The 22,630-nt window shown below is 35.2% G+C and overlaps 1 protein-coding gene across 2 annotated transcripts; it reads left to right on the top strand.

Annotated features, from left to right (window-relative positions):
* The first annotated feature begins 3,770 nt into the window (after positions 1–3,770).
* KRT222 (keratin 222) lies at positions 3,771–21,492 on the top strand. 2 transcript variants are annotated; one of them, XM_074261461.1, is made up of 6 exons: positions 3,771–3,902; positions 10,707–10,835; positions 15,319–15,539; positions 17,422–17,498; positions 18,584–18,689; positions 19,341–21,492. In XM_074261461.1, exons 1-6 carry the CDS (start codon positions 3,807–3,809, stop codon positions 19,567–19,569), a joined length of 858 nt encoding a protein of 285 aa, XP_074117562.1. In that variant the 5' UTR covers positions 3,771–3,806; the 3' UTR covers positions 19,570–21,492. The 2 variants fall into 2 exon arrangements, with proteins under 2 accessions (XP_074117562.1, XP_074117563.1); XM_074261462.1 differs by having other exon boundaries at positions 3,853–3,984.
* Positions 21,493–22,630: the final 1,138 nt, after the last annotated feature.

Below are 22,630 nucleotides of genomic sequence, written 5' to 3'. Positions count from 1 at the left end.
ACCTGCCCAAAAAAAAAGAGGCAAGAAAAAGCTTTTATAGTAAAGGCAAAAAGGGGGAGGAAAGGGTAGGAAAAAATACACACACTCAGTAGGGGTACAGAAATCTAATTTACCCTGCAGGAAAATAGAAAGTGGAATAGAATATGAGAAGGGAGGGAGAGTGATAAAAGGGAAGGGGGAGGGAGTGCTCAGTAGTAAAAATGAAAACTTCAGAACCAAATTCTTAAAAGTGACTGGAAGAAGGCTTTATTTCATTTCTTGCAAGAAGCAGGTGCTATACACCTTTGAGAAGACACAAATGCAGTTTATAGAAGCCAGAACTAGTAGTTATGTTCCATAATCTCACCCTGCTTCCTCATCCTCTCCTCAGAATTTCAACTGGAAGAGACTCTCCCAAAAATCTAATATTTTATGATACTCCCACTATATATACTCCTTGATATGTTTCACGTCCCCCTCTCTCCTTGCCATATAATTATATGTTCAAAAATGGTGGATGTCTCCTCAAGGGAAAAGATCTTAATATACATGAGGAATATTAAGCATACCTAGCTAAAAATTTAATTTTCCCAGGTCATAAACCCAGGTCATTTGCACTCAACCAGCATCTACAGTTACTTCTGTTGACTTAAGACATTCTTTAATTCTCTTCAGCCAAGATATACTGACCCTAAAGCTTACATCACATTCTTTTTCACCATGGCAACGGAGAGGAAGGCTGTGAGACTCTGAAACTTTTCAACTGTGGAAACAAAGCCTTACAATTTTATTTCTTACATTTTGGTCTTTTTATCTCTAGTAAAAAGTGCCTGAGAGTTAAGGTAAAAATAGTAATCGTGTTATACAAATGAGGTGCAGAAGAAGAATAGACACAGAGGCATTAGAGGAAGGTGGAGGGCTCATAGTTCTGAAAACAACATTGGGAATGGATTAAATAGGCAACATTACATGTATATCATATAGGTTATAGCACCCTCCAAAACCTATAAAGAAATAAGGGGGGAGGGATGGGCAGACAGGAAAGCAAAGGGTGAGGGAAGGAGACAAGAAAAGAATCCATAATTGGGGGGAGATTTACGTAATAGCAAGGAAAGTTAAGGAGCAGAATTAAAGCTAAGAGTTAGCAGAGATAGGAAAGATATGTGTAGGTGGGTGGGGTGGGGCATGTATGTATATATGTATGTATATGTATACATCTACATATGTATACATAAATATATTATTTCTTAATTATAGCCTGCTTGGGGTGAAGGAGGGGGGGATGAAAGGGAAAAAAAAATAAAATTAAAAATGTGTGCAGCACAGAATAAAAGAATAATTTGCAAAGAAGGAAAGAAAAGATGAACACTCATGAATATAATTTCTTCTATTTATATACTTTATTGAACTGCTATTTTGTTGTTATATATTTTTAATCATTCCTGCTGCTGGACACATGACAATGTTTTCTTTTGTTTTGTTTTATTCCTTTTCTGTTTTTCTTTTTTCTTATTCTGTTGTTGTTGTTTTTTAATAAAAATAGATAAAAACAATGAAAAAAGAAAAAAACGATAAACAACAAATTAAAAAAATAGGAAGTGAAGAGTGCCTGACACAGGTAGGACTTAACAGAGACTTGTTGATTATTGATTGATTGATTAGCCAAATAAACACATTTGTTGGTCATCACATACAGTAGAATAGACTACCTCTGAAGAAAGTGAATTCCCTTCTCAAGTGAGCTATTCAAACAAAGAACAAATAACCATTTAGGTATGCTGTAGAAAGAAGATTCTTGTTCAAGGACAGATCAAATCAAATGAAATTCAGTGTAAGGGGAGTATGTGTGTGTGTGTGTGTGTGTGTGTGTGTGTGTGTGTGTGTACATATACATATATATATATATATATATATATATATACATAAATATATCCTTTCTTAACTATAGCCTACTTGGAGGTGGGAGATATGGAGAAAAAGAATAAAATAAAAAAAGCATACATCAGAACAAAACAATTTACAAGAAAGTAAAGATGGATAGTCATGAATATAATTTCAAAGACTAAAGGGGAAACATTGACTCAATAGCAGGCAACAAAATTATTCACATTCCAACTCTTTCACTAATGATATTATTTAGGCAATTCTCTGAGTTTCAGTTTTCCCATTTGTAAAATGGGAATATCATCTATTCTTCCTCCAAAAGACATAAGGATTGGAATAATAACATGTGTGGAAAAGTAATAGTTCTGCAAAATGCAAAGTCTTATACAACTGCCCCGCATTGTTCCAATTCCACTGCAGTTCCTTAGTTTTACATAGTAATTTACACAGTTACACTACATTAGATCTGTTTTAAATACAAATGGAACAGAGACTTGCTCTTCCTGGCTTCAATGTAGTCATCCTCCTTGAATGAATCCCACAGAGGTACCACCCCATTTACTTATTTCACAGTCTTTTCCTGCTTGCTTTAAATTGTCTTCTCATTTACAATTATATTTAGGATTTGATATCTTGAGATCATAGGTTTAGAGCTCAAAGATCATCTAGTCTAACCTTTACATTTTACAGATAGAGAAACTGAAGCACAAGGTCATATTGGTAATAAAATAGTTGAGCCAGGATTTGAAGCTAGGTCTCTGGACTTCATCTCCAGAGCTCCTACTACATGTTCAATAAAATAAATAAGCTTTAGTGTTATTTGAACAGTCTCTCTCAATAATCAGAGTACACTTCTAACAGCTATTGTCCATCAATAACTGATAGTATCGTGTACAGCAGCTCTGAAAATATATACAATTTGACATCATAAATTGAGGTAATTGTTAGTCAATCACATGCAACTCTCCATGACTCCTTGACAAAGATACTAGATTGGTTTGCCATTTCCTCTTTCGGTTTGACATTTTACACATGAGAAACTGAGGCAAATAGAGATTAACTGACTTGTCTAACATCCCACAGCTAGCAAATATCTGAACCTGATCCCAGATCCAGTACTCTAACCACTGTACCACCCAGCTGCCAAGCATCTTAGTTTACTCATCTATAAAATTGCCTCTGATGCCTCTTCCAGCTCCAGCCCTATGGTTCCATGAAATAAGTTTAGTTCTTGTTTCCAAGAAAGTCTTATGAAAATCAATTTCCATTTCTTTTTTAAGTTCCATTCCTTTCCCCTGCAATAAAGGCAGATAGGCAGCATAGTGGGTCTGGAGCCAGGAAGAACGGAGTTCAAAACCAGTCTCAGACACTTAGTAGCTGTATGACCCTGGGTAAATCATTTAATATCAGTTCTTCAGTTTCTTCAGTTGTAAAATGGGGATCATAATAGCACGTAACTCCCAGAGTTATTGTGAAGATAAAATGAGAAAATATTTGCAAAAAAAAACTTAGAATAGTATCTGGTACATAGTAACCATTTAATAAAATGCTTGTTTCCTTCCTCCCAGTAAAAGAAAGAGAACTACGCGCTCTGAAGAGCTGGGGTTTATAGTAAATCAACATGTGGAAAGAAGGAAAGAACAATTCCATTTTATTTTCCCTATTCTATTATCCTAACCTCGTAAAGCTATTATTTCACCCACAGCAGTTATAATAAGTAGCATCTATGCATAGGCACAGGAAGGATGGTTTGCATAATAGTACATCTGCAAAATGGATTAAAAGCCCAGAAATCCCTTCCTCTAAAAAAGGGAGCACTGCTACTTTAAAGTTTTGCTGGGCTCTCTCTGTCTGTGCTCCCATTGCAGGCAGAGCAGACTGCAGCGGCTGGCTCATCCTATCGATAAGATTCACTTAGAGCCAAGGTGGAGGATGGGAAAGGAATGGAGCTGTCCCAGCTCCTCAATGAGATCAGGGCAAACTATGAAAGGCTGCTCACCAGAAATCAGATAGAGACCGTGCTCTCAACAAGACTCCAGGTAATGCTTTCATACAGGCAGGCAACTTCCAGGATAAGGAGACAATCCATGTCTACCCCATTCCTGTCTCGGCCTCTATGAGGTACAGTATTTCCTTTTCGATGCAGCATGTACTGGGGAGGAATTCAGCTTTCACTGCAATACGACTAGGACTATACTAGAGAGGGAAATACAATGTTTATCTTGCAAAAATAGCATGCAGCCATGGGCAATTCGTAGATTGGGGTTTTTGCAGAAAAAATTAGGTTACTGAGATTAACTGGACATGGGGATCACAAACAGAATGTGCTGCCCTCTGACCTCTGTGACATCCTTCAGGAAAAAAGCATTTCGAGTATCCTGCAAAGATGTTGCAAAGGGGCTATTTATAGAGAATGGTTTCAGTAGTCAGCATCTTCAGCTTTACAATGGAGAGATTTTAATTTGCTTCTTTTAAACTAAGCCGTCTAAAAGATTTCCATCTTCTTTCATTAAAATAAACATGTAGGCTAACTTGATTATTATAAATTCTCATTTGAATCATCCTACCGTGATGGAAATCTAGCATTCAGGAATAATTCTATATTTTATCAAAAACCAGTTCTTCTGCCTTCTCTAACCCCTATCTAGATTGCTTGTTTTTACAATTCCAAAAATTAAGGGTATTCATGATTATTTGCATCCCAAAGGACATTCAATATAAATATTAAAAGGCTAGAAGAGAATAGTCTTTATAAGGTTCTAAATCCTAATTCCTTGGAATTACTCACTTTTATCACAACAGATTCTTCATCAATTTATCACAGGCCCAATCTACAAAAGTGCCTGAAAAAGATAAGATATATACAACAGAGAAGCAGCAGTTTTTTATTGCTTATAAACCAAAATCTGAACTTAAGATCTGCCCATTTCTTTGAAAAAGGTCATCAAATCTACACAATCAAATATAGTCAGGTTAATATTGTATGGGTTTAAGCATGTTGCTAAATAAGAAATCTTGGCCCAAGAGTGGGAAAGAAAGAGGGAGGTGGAAATCACTGAGCCCTGAATGTAGGCCTTTATTTCTTTAGCAAGTTATTTTTTAAATTTTATTGTTGTTGTTGTTATTTGGCTGTTTCAGTCATATTGATCCCCATTTGGGATTTTGTTAGCAGAAATACTGGAGTGCTTTGCCATTTCCTTCTCTAGTTCATTTTACAGATGAGGAAACTGAGGCAAGCAGGGTTAAGTGATTTGCCAGGAGTCACATAGCTAATAAATGGCAGATTTGAACTCAGGAAAATGAGTCTTTCTGACTTCAGGTCCAGCATTCTATTCACTATGTTACCTAGCTGTCCCTATATTAAAAAAAAAAAAACATGTTTTAATGTATTTTATATTAAATATAAATAATATATTTAGATGTTTTTAATAGCATTTATGGATTTGATAAAATAATGCAGTGGAACGGAGAGAACACTGGATTTGGAACATTCAAATACCCGGTCTGGATAATGTCGGGCAAATTCTGTAACTTCTATGGGTCTCAATTTCTCATCTGGACAATGAGATGCTTGGACTAGGTGATCTCTAAGGACCCTTGTAGATCTTAGTCTATGATCCTAATATCAGAAGCATTTATTTATTCAAGATCAACATTGAAATTTTCAAATGCAAGTAGAGTGGGATTACTTACTTCTATAAATAGTATTTCATGGAAAAAGTCTGAATGCGGATGATGTCAGTTTTTGAAAGCAGTCTTTGTAGAACTGTAATTGTAGAATCTGTACAATGTAGAAATGTAGAATCACGTAGTACAAATGATTCTATCTTACATAAGTCAGAATGTTGTCATTAGTCAATCAGAATAAAGTTCCTTCCTACACAACATGCCACACATTATTTTTTTCTGGTTTGGCTGTCTGGTTGTCTGGTTGTTTTTATATGCCTTAAGATCCAGTGGAAAATTCATTTTTGAAAGACTAAAGAAAGTTAACTTGGATAAGTTTTTCAAGTAGTTTTCATTTGTTTATGGGAAAAGAAAGGCAAGTGCTGAGTAGCCACTATTCCCAACAAAGGATAGGGGGGAAAAAAACAGTGCTGAAATAAGTATTGGCTAGCATTCAGAAGTAAGGGACGTGTCCAAACCTTCTCTATTTCCTTTTTGTCTATTATTCAATCATAAAACAGCTGTGTAAGTCTGCCAAGTTGATACCAAAAACTGAGTGATACAAGAGAAACCGCAATTCATAAGGACTCCTAGTCCTACCCCTTCTGTCCACAAACTTTCACTACCTTGAAACTATTAGCTTAATGAAATTTCCTTGGCTTCATTAAAGCTGAATTTATAATTCTAAAATCTCTGAACAGAACATGAAATAGCAAGTCACAACCAAGCATAACCAAGAAAATTATATTCCCAATGAATATAATAATATAAATGAAAAAAAAGAGAGGGAAAGAAAGAAGGAAGGAAGGAAAAAAGGAAGGAAGGAAGGGAGGAAGGGAGAGAAAGAGGAAGGGAGAGAAGGAGGAAGGAAGGAGAGAGACAGGGATAATAATGTCAGAGTCTCTGAACTATGAGATATTTTAGTTCCTCTGATAGTTGTTTTTTTAATCAAAGTAATTAGTAATCTACTTTCTCATTTTTATGAAATTCTTCCTCTGCTTTCTCCCTTACCCATGTATTTGGTCCCAAAGTACCACACTAATTGATTAAAAGGGTTATGCCATCTATTTATTAGGTTTTGTGAGCTATTTGCTAAGAAAATAGTGGTAGAACTAACTTTTATTTCCCCCTTCTCATAGCCTCATTACTGTGGCATAAATTGTACCGTGGTTATTCTGAGTTCAAGAGGAAAATACAGTGCTTATATATAAGGATGAACAAACAAGAAGATCGACAGAAATACAGAAAAAATTAACTGACAAGTTATTAGCATATTATAGGATCACAGATTTAGTTCTGGAAGAAAACTTAGAGGACATTGATTCTAATTCCCTCATTTTTATAGCTGAGGAAACTGAAGCAGAGAAGTTAAGAGATTTATTTAGGGTCATATTATTTAGTGTCTGAAGGAGAATTCTTTCTCACTCTATCCCTATCTAATATGCCATTCATTTTTTAAAAGTATAAATTATTTTAAATATAGTATTGATTTTGTTGTTTGAAAAGCATCATAAATTATTAATAATTTTAAAAGATAGTGATGATAGAACTCCATTGCCATTCACTGAATTTTTCCTCCCCCTTACTCTCCAGTCATTCCATGTTTGTAATTCCAAGATTGGCGTTTTGTTCCAGACTAAGAAATTTAAAGAGGCACTCATAGCTCTTCTAAGATTGAAAAGGCTGTATCTGCTGGAGGAAAGGGTCTAGACACAGGGAAAGGATGATGAAAGTAGAACGAGCAGCAGCTCTCTCTCACCTACTTCTGGGTGGGCAGAGGGCACAGCTGCCAGACCAAACTCTGCCACACCTAGCTTGGAAAGGAAGGCATGGCCCCAACCCATCCAGCTAATCCCATAAATGCCAACAGTCTTGGCCCTCTAACATCTAGGAGGGAAAAGGCAGAATTGTGTGCCAAAAAGCCCAGAAGCCCTGATGAGAGAACAAAATGAGTACTCCACCCATCGTCAGCCCATTGATAGGGATGTCCTACAGGCAGCCCTCCTGAAGGGTGGTAACTTCTCAGGGATTTAAATCTCAGCCTCCCAGATGGTTTTCTTTCCCATAAAGTTTTGCCCTCCCAGGCTTCTCAAAATTTCCCACAGTCTGGAACCCCAGGGGTTGGCCAGGAGGATTAGGTGGAAGATGTGGAGAGCTCTCCAGAGAACAGAGAACTGAGGAATAAAGGATCTTGGGGTGGGTGGGTGTGTGTGTGTGTGTGTGTGTGTGTGTGTGTGTGTGTGTGTATACACGTGCCTAAGAGAAACAAGACTCCTTTCTCTTGCTTAGTTATTTGTATTGAATCATAAGACCTGAATAGCTAAATCTCACAAGCCCGGCTAAAAGACCAAATTGTGGATAATTCAGAGATCTGAAGGCTTATGTCTACTCGAACAATGCTTCTGTTGCGGCTAGATTGTGCTATGGATACCATGCTAGATTTGGCGTCCAGAAGTCGTTTTTTTGTTTGTTTGTTTGTTTGTTTTGTTTATTTGTTTTTTGTTTTTTTTTTTTAATTATAGCTTTTTATTTACCGGATATATGCATGTGTAATTTTTCAGCATTGACAATTGCAAACCTTTTGTTCCAATTTTTCCCCTCCTTCCCCTCACTCCCTCCCCCAGATGGCAGGTAGATCAATATATGTTACATATGTTAAAGTATACAATACAATATATGTATACATGTCCAAACAGTTATTTTGCTGTACAAAAAGAATCGGACTTTGAAACAGTGTACAATTAGCCTGTGAAGGAAATCCAAAATGCAGGCGGACAAAATTAGAGGGATTGAGAATTCTATGTAGTGGTTCATAGTCATCTCCCAGAGTTCTTTCACTGGGTGTAGCTGGTTCAGTTCATTACTGCTCTAATGGAACTGATTTGGTTCATCTCATTGTTGAAGATGGCCACGTCCATCAGAATTGATCATCATGTAGTATTGTTGTTGAACTATATAATGATCTCCTGGTCCTGCTCATTTCACTCAGCATCAGTTCATGTAAGTCTCTCCAGACCTTTCTGAAATCATCCTGTTGGTCATTTCTTACAGAACAATAATATTCCATAATATTCATATACCACAATTTACTCAACCATTCCTCAATTGATGGGCATCCATTCATTTTCCAGTTTCTGGCTACTACAAAGAGGGCTGCCACAAACACTCTTGCACATACAGATCTTCTTTAAGATCTCTTTGGGATTTAAGCCCAGTAGTAGTACTGCTGGATCAAAGGGTATGCACAGTTTGATAACTTTTTGAGCATAGTTCCAAATCGCTCTCCAGAATGGCTGGATTGTTCACAGGAGTCCAGAAGTCTTGAGTTCAAATCCAACTTTAGATATTTATTACTTTTGGGATCCTGGAAAAGTCATTTAATCTGTTTGCTTCAGTTTCCTCATATGTAAAATGGGGTTAATAATAGCATCTCAAGATAGTTGTGAGGATTAAATGAGATATTCATAAAACACTTAAGAGTGTCTGACACATACTAGATGCTATATAAATTTTGGCTCTTATCATGTTTACACTGTAAAATTAGAGGGTTTGGACAAAACAGTCTCTAACGTCCCTTTCCTAAGTGACGGTCTACAAACCCATGAGATTTAGGTTCCATAAGACTACAGTTGAGCTCAGCTGCAATTTCAATTAGAGTTCAAGTAAGCTTTCCTTTGTGACTTTGGACAACACACTGACCTCCAGGGCTTTAATTATCTCCAGTAAAGGCTTTGGAGTTGAAGGTCTCTATAATTCCTTCCAGCTCTAACATGGATTTGTGTGAGTGTGTGTTTTTAGGAGAGGAGGATTGGTATCCTCCTCCAAAAGATCTGTTTATTATGAGAGCTGCTATTCCATTCCCTTCCCCCCATTAATTACGCTCCTTACATACTACCAAGGAACACACAATTGGCCACAGCCTTGGTTTTCCAGATTAATTCATCAGAATAAGAAGACACTAAATGATGAATATTTAACAACCAGCTTGTTCTTATTCTCTGTCTCTCGCTCTGTCTGTCTCTTGTCTCTCTGTGTGTCTATTTCTTTCTCTGACTCTGTGTTTCTACTTCTGTGTGTGTGTGTGTGTGTGTGTGTGTGTGTGACTGTGTCTCTGTCTCTGTGTGTCTCTCTCTCTTTCTTTTTCTGTGTCCCTCTTTCTCTCTTTTTATTGGTCTCTCTGTTTTTATCTGTCTGTCTCTGTGTCTCTCTGTCTCTATGTCCCTCTGTGTCTCTGTTTCTGTTTGTTTTCTCTGTCTCTTTTTCTGTTTGTCTCTCTCTTCCCTCTTTCTCTATAAACATAAATACATGTGGTGAATATAGGTAAATATAAATACATACTCTATATATACATACATATACACATGTATGTACATATATGCATACATACTATACACGCATACACACACATATATATATACTTAAGCACATAGATGCATGACACACTTTTAAATTTAATCCGTATTATTAATATTTGTTCCATACCTTTCTTAAGTCTAGACAATCAATAAGCAATAAGTCAAGGCCTGATTTTTAGCATCTGCCATTTTTTTATTGGTATGAATACTCAAGCTGAAAATCAATTCTTGGAAGATAGTAAGATATGACACCCACATACCCCTAACTCTTCCTCTAGAAGGAGAGTATATGGGTAGCCTCACTCACAGTGTCCACCTAATGTCCTAGAGTCTTCATTTCATCCCATAAGGTTCTTCCCCACCCTACCCCACACTCCCAAGCACAATGTAAGATACCATTCCTGCTATTTGTGCTCAATGTAGTTTGGAGGCATTGCCCAAGATGCAACATAATCTTAGTTGTCAATCTGGCTACCACTACCTTATTATGTTTGTGTAATCTTAAAAGAGTTAAAGATATGGGCAAGTCAAGAAAGGTATGAGGAGTCAAGAAATAAAAAACTTAAGAATGATTTTTCATCTTTTCACAAAATAAATTTTATAGAATTTTGAAGCTAAAAGTTCATAGAGTTAATTCAGCTTATACCATGAAATGACATGCTCAGGGTCACAAAACTAGTTAGCAGCAGAGCAAAATCAAGTTCTATAACCTAATACCAACATACATAATTGGGAAAAAGACAGTGGTTCTTAGGGTGTTTTTAATGCTGAATTTCTATGAAGTTTTTCATTTGTAATCCTGCCTCCCTTTTTGTCCTATAGCTAGAAGAAGACTTAAGCAAGAAAATGGACAGAGATGAAGAAGCACTAAAGGCAGCCCAAGCAGAACTCAAAGAGGCCCGCCGTCAATGGCACCATCTGCAAGTGGAAATTGAATCTCTCCATGCCGTGGTGAGACTAGTCAAAAAAACTAACCTGATATATGCCCAAGAGAAAAATGAGTCCATTTAGTCTCCTGTTGTTATCTGATTAAGAGAGAAACAGGAAAACTGTCCATTAGTCTTAGTGAGAAGGGTAAGGTCAAAGCCACAGAATTCTATTCCTAAACTTCTTTCTCTCTTTATCTGTGGCTGTACATGTGATAGCCCAATCATGATTTTGTGCACCTGAAAAATAAAATAAGACTTGATTTACAACCCTGAGATTCTTTGGACCTATAGAAAAGGTAGGAAATAGCAAATGCCTTATTCTTATAGGCATGTTATTAGAGGGGTGGTTGGCTATTTTTTAAAAGTAATATGTTAGGAAAATGTTCATGCAGAAGAGCCTTATATTCTTTCCCCAAAAGTCCCTTGCCAAAGAATAGTTTTCTATTTTAATTTTAAATTAATTTTATTCTGATTTTTTATTTTAATTTTAAATTTTCTTTAAAAACTAAAGAAACATATCCCCACTTTTAAAATAGAGACAGAAGAAAGTTGACACTCTTAATATCATTATACAAATAAATCAGAATGCGATTAATCATGTCTTGGGATTCTTTCCCATGCAATAGAATCCTCCCAGGATGTCCTTCAGCATCAGAGTTTTTGTGTATAATAACAACACAAATAATAATAGTTAGCATTTATATAGTGCTTTAGGATTTGCAATGTGTTTTTCAAATGCCTTTTCAATTTATCTTCATGACAATTCTAGAAGGTAGGTACTATTATTATCCTTATATTACAGATGAAAACTAACAAATATAGGTTAAATGACTTGTCCAAAATCACACACCTCATACATGTCTGAGATCACATTCAAACTCGGGACTTTCTGATTCTAGGCCCGGAGTTCTATCCATTATTTGTCTACATCTTGGTATGAATACAATTCTTCAGAAACTGATATCAGTCAAATAATATTTATTGTTGTTCAGCCATTTCAGTCAGATCCAACTTTTCATGACCCTTTTAGGATTTTCAAGGCAAAGATAGTGAAGTGATTTGCCATTTTGTCTCCAGCTCACTTTACAGATGAGGAAACTGAAGCAAACAGAGTTAAGTGATCTACCCAGGGACACACTGGTAGTAAGTGTCTGAGGCTAGATTTGAACTCAGGTCTTCCTGACTCCATGCCTGGCACTCTGCCCACTGTGCCACCTAGCTGCATCTGTTATGTGTTAGGCACTGATCTCAAGGAACTTATATTCCATCAGAGGAAAAAAATGTACAACATGTTTCACACAGTGCATAGGGTCCTGTCTCAGACACTTACTTTCCACTGCTGCTGGGAAAGTCACTTAGATTCTCTGGGTCTTAGTTTCTTCAATTATAAAATGAGAAATTTGAACTCATTGACTCCTAAACTCTCTTCTAGCTCTAATTTTATGATCCTATATGTATCCTAAAAGTACATACACGGTAAGGAGGCATTAGCAGCAATGGGGGGAGTAGGAGGGATGGCATGGAGATCAGAAATAACTTTATGAAATGACTTCATGGTATGTTTGAACTGAGCTTTTAAAGAAGATAAAGGTCATAAGATGTAGAGATGAGAATGAATTCTGTTCAAGGCATTGGAGACAATCTTATACAAAAGCATGGAGAAGGGAAATGGATTACCACGAGTAATCAGGATCAGCAGAAAGGCCAGTCTGGATGGTCTGAAGTATGTGTAAAAGGAAATTATGAATAATAAGCCTGAAAAATTATGTTGAAAATAGGTCATGCAGTGAAGATGTATTCTGATGGAAGTGGATATCTTCGACAAAGAGAAGATCTAATTCAGTTCCAAATTGATCAATGATGGACAGAATTAGCTACGCCCAGAGAAGGAACACTGGGAAATGAGTGTAAAATGTTTGCATTTTTGCTTTTCTTCCCAGGTTGTTTTTACCTTCCGAATACAATTCTCCCTTTGCCACAAGAGAACTGTTTGGTTCTGCACATATATAGTGTATCTAGGATATACTATAACATATTTAACATGTATAAGACTGCCTGCCATCTAGGGGAAGAGGTGCAAGGAAAGGAAGGGAAAAATCAGAACAGAAGTGAGTGCAAGGGATAGTGTTGTAAAAAAAAATTACCCATGCATATGTACTGTCAAAAAAAAAGTTATAATTATAAAAGAAAAAGAAAAAAGGTCATGCAGAATTTTAAATGGCAAATAGAGAATTTTATGTTTGTTTCCCAAAATAATAGAAAGTCATCATAGTTTTTTGAGCACAATAGTTACATAGTAAGAACTGCATTTTGCTTAAGGAATGTCAGTTTGGCAGCTGAATGGAATGAAGATTAGAGAGAGGAGATATGAAACAAGGAAATCAGTTAGGAGATTTTTTTAATGGTCCCAGGAAAAAGGCAATAAGCCTAGTTCAGGGAAACAAGGACATCCTTCACCTCCCACAAATCCCAGTGTGAGATGAAGAAAAGAAAATCAGGATGATGCTCAAATTGCAAAACTGGGTAATTTGGTAGGCAAATGGAAAAGGTAATCCAGGTTTAGAGTTTGGCCAAGTATGTGCAGTAATAGGATCAGGAGATAAGGGATTCAAAAACAGTAGGAAATGTAAAGTTGAAATAGTTAAGAGCATAGAAAAGGAGGAAAGGGAGGACAGAGGATAACCTGAAAAAATAATGAGAGTTTGAGCACTTAGAGATCAGAGTAAGGACAAAGATTTTAAAAGGATTTGAGAGAGACAGATGATGGAGAGTTGTAGTCAGATAAAGAAATGTCAGAATTTGACAACAAAAGTAGAACATTTATGAGTTATGGCAGATATTGTGTGGAGCTGAAATGGATCAAAGGAGTAAGTCATAGAAGCTGAATAGATTAAGGATGTGGGTGACCAGGATATTTGTGGGAACATCAACATTTATGTTTTAAGTATCCTTATATAAGTTCATGAGTTAGAATAGAAATTAATGCAGATATTGAATTATTTGAGGAACAAGGTAGAATTAGCTGGGGCTGACAGATAGCTTCCATCAGAATCTGGATTGGGTTTTATATCTACAAAGAATGAACATCAGAGAAGAAATTTATTGCTGATCCAACAAAGCCCTGCAAGAAGACATAGTAAAAGATATCCCCATGTAAATTAATTGTAGTCGGCATAAAATACCTGAGAGTACAATTGCCAAGCAAACCCAAGAACTACAAAATATATTCTGTACAAATAAAGTCAGATTTAAATATTTGAAGAAATATTAATTGTACGTGGGTGGACAGAGACAATATAATAAAAATGAAGACTAAATTAGAGAGGGGAAATTCAGTACAATTGAACAAAATATGGAAAATGTCTGAAAATATATGTAATGTGTCATACCTGTTAATCTCCTACTGGTACAAGAAGTGGGTTAGGGCTGTCTTCTCATATCATTTCATTTAAATCCTATTTGATCTTTATAATTTTTTTATATTTACTTTTGATTTTTTGGTGTGTGATCTTTCCATTTCCATTTCCACTGTTGTAATTACTGGCTTTGTTGTTTTCTTGATTCTGTTTATTTCACTCTCCATTAGTTCATGTAGATCTTCCCATGCTTCTCTGTACTTATCACACAAATCATTTCTTATATAACAGTAATAAACCATTATATTCATGTACAATGATTTTGTTTAACCATTCCCTATTTGATGAGCACCTACTTTGTTTCCAACTCTTAGCTATCCCAAAAAATACTGCTATAAATATTTTGGATTGTATGAACATTTACTCATTATCAATTCCTTCCTTGAGATGTAAGCTCCTTCTTCACTTTTTTTTATTTCATGTCCTCTTGGGCAGTCTAATGAAGCCTATATCCTCCTTCTAAGAATAATAACTTTAGATAATTGAAGGAAATGCTAAATTTCAGTTAGAGAACTGTGAAAATAAAGGTGTAATTTTTTCCCATCCAAATTCATAGAACCACCCCTCCAAAATCTAGACACAGACCAAGGTTAAGCACACCTACCATAATGGATAAGAAACATCTGTATAATCATCCATGACCACTCTGAAGGACTTAGTATGAAAAATCTTAATCATAACTAAAGAAAAAATTGATTGTGTCTGAATACAAATTGAAGCATTCCCTCTCTTTCTCTCTTTTTTTAATTTAGTTTTCTTGAGGGCTTTTATTTTCATTAGGGAGGGAGATCTATGTTTTCTTTTACAACTTGACCTTTTTGGAAATGTTTTGCATAACTTCACATATGGTTTCTTAATTGTGGGTGGGGATAAGGGAGAGATCCTAGAAGTCAAAAATTTTAAAAACAAATGTAAATTTTTCTGTTTTGAAGGTAATTGGGGGAAATATTAAATACGTAAATAAATTTTTTAAAACCTAAAAAAAGAAAGAAACCTCTATATAACATGCCTAAATATGTGCCACTGTTGATAGTTCAAATAAGATTTCAAAGCTACATTTTGCATTACTAATATTGGTTGGTTAAACAGGAAAGGGGCCTGGAAAATTCACTACAAGAGTCAGAGCAACATTACCAGACTCAACTTCAAGATCTAGAAGCTGTGATCGAAGGCCTGGAGAAAGAACTGGCAGAAGTGAGGCAAGGCATCGAAAAGCAGCTCAGAGAGCATGAAATGCTACTTAACACTAAGATGAGGCTAGAACAAGAGTTAGCAACCTATCGCCGCCTTCTGGAAAAAGAAGAAATCAGGTACTCAATGCCATCTAGAGAATGAAGTAATCAGAAAGAAAAAGAGAACATGAACCCCCCCCCCAAAATATCCCCCAAACAATCAGCACCATCTCATTCTATTTATCAAGTTCCTAGGATAATGGATAAAAATAGCATCTTTCGGGGGCAGCTAGGTGGCGCAGTGGATAGAACACCAGCCCTGAAATCAGGAGGACCGGAGTTCAAATCTGGTCTCAGATACTTAACACTTCCTAGCTGTGTGACCCTGGGCAAGTCACTTAATCCCAGCCTCGGGGGGGGGGGGGGGGGGGGGGGAAATATATATATATATATATATATATATATATATATATATCATCTTTCTAGATGCTCAGAGTCAGGAAGACCTGAGATCAAGTCCTAAGTGTCACATAATGGCTCATGATACTAAACTTCTTAGCAACCTCAGGCAACTCTCTTAAGACTACAAGTCACAGGAAAAAATAACCTGCCTTGATAATGGGGCTTCCACATCTGGGAGTAAATTGTTGTTGAATCATTTTTCAATCATGTCCAATTCTCCATGACCCCCTCAGGGTTTTCTTGGGAAAGATCCTGGAATGGTTTGCCATTTCATTCTCCAGTTCATTTTACAGATAAGGAAACTGAGGCAGCCTGGGTTAAGTGACTTGTCCAGGGTCATACAGCTACTAAGGTTTTGAAGCTAAATTTTAATTCATGAAGATGAGTCTTTCTGGTTAGAGCCTGTAATTAACAGATGGAAGACTAGGTCTTGACCCTCTACAAATCAGTTGTGAAAATACTTGAATCAGACATAGTACAGTAGATAGAAAGTTGGCTTCAGAGTCAGGGAAACTTGTGCTCAGATCCTCTGAAACATTGGTTCATATTGGGAAATTCATTCAGCCTTTCAGTTCCCCAGGCAACTCTCTCTTAAGACTTTAAACTGCAGAAGAGCAGATGTTGGCCCACATTGGTAGAGGTCATTTCCACAGCAGTAATTCCCAGTAGCAATGAAATAGCGAACCCAATAAAAACAACACACAATATAAATGAGCACTATTTGATATTATAGCAATGGCAAAACATTTTTCTAAACATGGTTTCAAAGGCAGTTCTTTGTTGACAGAAAGGAATGATGATTACCTTGAAAGGGGGACTAAAATCAGTCACTCCCAGGAATTGAAATTTCAACCACTTACAAGCTTAGGAGACAATGAAATCCTTTGATCTCTAGTTCTGCAAATGCCCACAAAACAAAATTTCTATACTTTGTTGAGATTTATTTATTTATTTTATGAGGTGTTTAGTTTTTGTTTTGTTTTGGTTTTGGGGTTTTTTTTTTTTGGGGGGGGGACAGAGGAGATATCTAAAAAATGAACTAAATTACTATCTCAGAATTATATCTACTACAACCAAGGATATAAAATTCCCTTAGCTAGCAAATTCAAGGACCATGCTTGCATTGCCAGGCCCCTTTATTTCACAAAATGGAAGGTAAAGGTTCCTCTTTTATACATACTTGATATTATGATTTAACTCTAAAAGCCTCTCGGGTAAAATTCTAGAATAGTAACTCCCCATTTGAGTTTGCTGACATCCCAGGTATCTCCAATTATTAAAAGAAATCTGATGAAATTTTTCTTTCAAAACCTTCCAAAATTTTTTTCATTAACTTTGTGTATTTATGTCTTTCTAGATATCTACACATGTATCTTTGACATTCATTTATTGAACATCTGATATATGAAATAATTAAACCCTTGGAAAAATATAGATGAAAATTTTCAAATTGTAATTAATTTCCTCAGAGTTGTATATATTAAGAAAGTCCTTGTCATTCAAGATCTCAATTAACTAACCTAATTTTTTAATTATCATAATATGGTTCTTTCTTCAGATATTATGGTTGTGCTCAATCTGGGAAAGGAGATAGAAAGTCTACCACAAGTCGAGTAGGCTTTATCTTACCTCCAGGTGAGTTTGTTGACATTAGTAAATCACTACATAGGTTGCTAGGTGGTATAGGAGTTAGAATTCTGGACTTGTTAGGAAGGCCCGAGTTCAAATCCTACCTGACATTTATTAGCTATATGATTCTAGGTAAGTCATTTAAGCTCTCTTTACCTCACCTTCATCCTCTGAAAAATGAAGATAACAAAAATAATCTACTTTATAGGGTTGTTGTAAAGATCAAATGACATTATTATTATCACTTAGCATTTAAAAGGCTTGTATCATGAGTTGGCACTGAATATTAAAAACAGCAAGCAAAAACAATGTTTAATTAATTAATATAGCCTGTAACCAATTATAGATTACTATTTAATTGCCTGGGCCTGGGATTCATTGGCAAAGGGAACTTTGCATGTGAAAATGCCCTCCACTAGATCAACAATTTCCTATAATAGGGATACCTTAGTTTTTTATGTGTGTCCTGGACTTCTCTGACAATCTGGTGAAGCCTACCAACCCAATCAGAGAATAAGATTTTTAAATTCATAAAATAAAAAAAAAAAAACAGATCATAAAAGAAACCAATTATGTTTAAATACAGTTATCAAAAATCTTTTTATTTTAAATCAAGTTAACAGATCCAGTTAACTGATATTCCTAGAGATTTGCACAGAACACTGAGAGTTTAAGTGATTTTACCATGATCCCACAGCTAAAAAAAAATCAACCAACAAGTTTTTATTAAGTAATTACTCTGTGTCAGGCACTGTATTCGGCTCTTGAGATACAAAGACAAAAATAAAACAGTTTCTAACATCAAAAGCTCATGTACTCTTGGAATAAATAATATAAAAACATATATTAAATATATGCAAGGTAATGAGGAAGTGGAAAAGTGGTTGGGTAGGGAGCCTAGACACTATCATCTAAGGGGCTAAAGAAAGGAATATGTGTGTCCTAGCACTTGGGATCAGGTCTTCTTTACTCCAAAACTAACCCTCCAATCTATTATTCCAAGCTGTCTTTCATCATTTCATGTTTTAATGAATAATAAGTTTCCATATCTAGTAAATGCTACATTCCTCAGAAAGCATCTTTTTCAACAGAGGTCATACACAAACGTGAGAAAGAAAAAGTAGAAACAGTGACCAAACAGGCCATCTTAAATGGAAGCATTGTGAAGGAAAGTACTGAAGCTCACGGGACCATACAGTAAGAAAAACCATTTGTGCAGGGGTTAGGGAGGGACTGGGATGAAGACCAAAACTATGAATTAATTGTCATAGGAAACTCCTAGGTGAAGAAATTCTCTCTAATAATGCAGATCATTAGCCTTTCAGTTACTCTTAGAGATTTGCTTAAGGCATAGAAATGTTAAAATGAATGATTTACAAAGAAATAATAAGAAATAAATGGAAAACATTTATTTAAATTGAAAATAAATGAGCAATCCCAATAATGAAAACAGTTGAAATCTGATTTTCTTTATTTAAATTTGTTTTTCACTTTTTTATATTAAGTTAATATATCAAATTCTTAAATTAAGCTAATATAAAAATGTAATCTGAAATAAATATCTACTAATATTGATATAATATGCTGGTATTTTCAAATATATTCCAATTGGAAAAAAAAGAAAAAATTCAAAATATAATAGGACTAACCCTTTTGTTATTATTTTTCCTGAAAATACAACCCTAAAACAGAATTTTACATGTTTTGCCTCCACAGAAAACTTAGTTACATTTTTTCTCTATAAAAATGCCCTAGATTTTATGCCCTCACCCCTTGTTTTCCTATTGTTTTCCATGTTTCCACTGCATTAATTCTCTCCTTAATACAAGATTTAATTTTTAATTTCAGGACAGAAAAAGTGGATGAAGTTATTAAAGAATGGGAAGGTTCTTTCTTTAAAGATAATCCACGATTAAGGAAAAAATCTGTTTCTCTACGATTTGATCTACACTTAGCAGCTACAGATGAAGGGTGCTTACAGACTAAACAAGATAATCTACCCGACATAGAGGTCAGGCTCATTATGCGGAGGTCATGCAGCATCCCTTCTATCAAACCTTCAACCGGAGCTAATTAATCCAAAAACTGTATGTAATGGGATTTGAAAATAACATCCAGATGAATCTAGATGGGCATCTTTTGTGTCCCCAAATGTTACTAAAAAAGGAAATATTAAATCATTGTGTTAACACATATAATGAACATGTAGTTCTCTTTGAAAGAGAAAAGGATAAGGAAATAAGATTTTTTCAAAAGCCAACATCTAATAATTAGTTTTGAAGGTAAAATTTTATTGATAGTTACTACTTATTTTGTCTTATTTACTTTCCAAATATTGTTTCCTTCCTCTCATTCCTCTTCCATTCAGACATACAGAGGTTTTAAAAATTAAAATGTGTCAATCATACTTTACATTTTCACCCAAAACTGCTTTGAAATGTTTAAAACCCTTATTTTGACCAAGATGATTAAACACATTTTTTCTTTTCTAATCAGTAATATAAGAATAACAATAACCATTTTATTCATAAATTCATTAAAAATTTTTGAAACTTAACAGCACTTCCCCTTTTTTTTGCCCCAACCCATGACCAGCCATTATATACCTGAACCTTATTTTCTATCTACAAAAATTTTTTTTAATTTAAAAAAAAAAAGAATGTTAAAACCTTTTAAAGGAGAATACACTATTCACCTGCCTGGTAATTTTTCTTTGAAATCAACTGTATATGTGTTGAAGTGAATAATCCATCCCAATTGAATTATTTTCTACAAACAGCTTCATCCAACCTATAAGAACACACATGCAAATCTACACATGCAAATTTTGGTCTTTATTGTCTTTCAGATTTCCAAAGAAAAGTCATTACCCACCAAACACCATATTCAGCGTGTTGCTAACAAAATATATAATAGCCTACACAAGAAAAAGAAAAAACAAAGTGAAGGAATGGTTGCTATAATTACCAGAAGTAGTTTAAAAAGAACACAAATAGTTACCTTAAAGACCACCACCACAATTTTTTTCTTCTACATGCAAGTAATGTCAATGTCCAATAAGCACCTCAGGTTGAGTGCTCAACAGGGTAAAATACTCTCATATATGAATATATCATTGAGTCATCTAAAGATATCAAGATATATATTGTTAAGTCAACCTAGGAGTTCTTTGCAAGATGTTTAAATTCAGAAATTGTTTAAACTGTAAAAAGGCAAACAAGATAGCATACTTATGAGGAATATTCCTTTAAAAATAATAAAACTTGCTTAATACAGTTTATTTTCAGGTCTTCAAACATTGAAAATCCATTTACACTAAATGGTCTACTCACTTGTTTTTAGTCAAGAATCATGTTTGAATTCAACTAGCCATACTTTTCCAGTCAATGGATCACCATTTAAGGGCTACAGATTTGTCAGCATTTTAATAAAGCCTTTATTGTATTTCCCATTTCTAATTCAAACTTGAAAACACATTTTAGCTAGGGGGGAAAAACATATCTTTCACGTGACAATACAGGGATATTAGAAATTTTAAATTTTTTCTTTAAATCAATTTAAATTTTTGCAAGTTTAGGTTCTTCCATTTGGCGAAAAGGGATTTTTCATTTTGCTGAGAACACAGCAGACAATTAAATGTTTATGAGAATATCAGCAATTAAACTAAACTTGCTGTTAGACATGCTGATGTCCGCCTTCTGTTTTTTTTTTTATTTTAAATGTAACTATTTCAGTCTCTGTTCTATAACCACTATATTACTAGACAACAGAAAATCATGATAAGCTATGTATCTAGTAAAATTTCTTTTCAGTGCCCTTGGCATCGTGAATGTTCTTAGTAATTCTACTATGCAGCTCTCTGTGCTTATAACATGTACATTTTAAAATACTTGAATTTGTAATAAGGTTTGACTTGCTTGGGAGGCCTTTTAAACTGGAATGTGAACTTACCAAAGTAAGTGGTACCACTGCAATAAAGATGGTGAAACATGGAATCCAACCATGCATTGTGTTTTAGTTTGTGGCATACTTCCTCCATTTCAAAGTTCATAAATTCAGATCACAGATTTAAGATTCAAGACTATGATATTCATCTGAATTATAGATTCAGAGCTTGATGAGACCCTATATGTTATTTAATCTAGTTCTCTCAATTCATTGTCAAAAAACAGGTTAGGCAGTGGTCCATTGGTAAATATTTAATAATTAAGTCTCAAAAAAAAAAAGTGTGCACAACATACTTTGAAATTTAATAAGCATTGTTAACATTTTCTCCATCACTTTCTTTAGTATGGATAATTCAAGTCCTAATTTGTATTGCCAATTTCTGAGGTATAAATAATATTATTTAGAAGAGCAATTTCTAGTTCCAGATAATGAGACTGATTGATGTTCATGTACCAAAAGCTAAAGCACCCAGTATCGGGGTTAGATCATGTGAAAAATTCACAATGGCCATTCTTTTTGCCAAACAATAAGCTTATTTAGGAGAAGAGGTTACAGACAAAATGAAGAGATACAATAGACCCCAGGAGTCCTAAATATGAAATAGAGTTGGGAGAGCATATAGCTAACAAGGAAAAGGGTTTTAACAGTTAAAGATGGAAAAAACAAGTTCCCTCATATAACTCACAATTAACCAGCAGAAAGGGAATCCCATGAGGTTGGAGTATGTCCTTAGTTGGCAGGCTAAATCTATTGAGTTTAGCACCCTTTAAAAGTTAATTAGCTATAAGGAGAAAGAATAGAGATATGATGGGGGATAAGAGGAGAGATCACATGGCCCAGGGGGGATGGATAAGAGTCACCCAAAAGGGTTCAGCAAAGATGGTGTGACAGATTTATACTTGGACAGATTTGTAGGGGAAATTTAATCTCAAGGATTTGATATAATTCAGATTTCTGACTGGACATAGCATGGTGGGACTACCCATGACCTCACAGAGATTGGAACAATGAGGTTAAATTGATCCCTATCAGTGCCCTTCCCTGCTTACCTCAGGGAGCAATTCCATCAATACTCAGAACCTAATCATAAATGCTCACTGCACAGATCTAGGTAAATGCATACCTCTAGATCCAGGCAAGTTGAGACTTATCCCTAATCACACAGGTAGTAAGATCACACAAGCAGTATG

The sequence above is a fragment of the Sminthopsis crassicaudata genome, chromosome 4 (genome assembly GCF_048593235.1).
Source record: "Sminthopsis crassicaudata isolate SCR6 chromosome 4, ASM4859323v1, whole genome shotgun sequence".
NCBI classification, from domain to species: Eukaryota; Metazoa; Chordata; class Mammalia; order Dasyuromorphia; family Dasyuridae; genus Sminthopsis; species Sminthopsis crassicaudata.
The sequence above is the reverse complement of the archived record's forward strand: the minus strand, read 5'-3'. Positions and strand labels throughout refer to the sequence as shown.

Coding starts and splice junctions, on each gene's coding strand:
- KRT222 (XM_074261461.1), top strand. CDS start 3,807: ATGGAGCTGTCCCAGCTCCTCAATGAGATCAGGGCAAACTATGAAAGG. Junction 15,540..17,421: donor CTGGAAAAAGAAGAAATCAG/GTACTCAATGCC, acceptor TTCTTTCTTCAG/ATATTATGGTTGTGCTCAAT. Junction 18,690..19,340: donor GAAGCTCACGGGACCATACA/GTAAGAAAAACC, acceptor TTTTAATTTCAG/GACAGAAAAAGTGGATGAAG.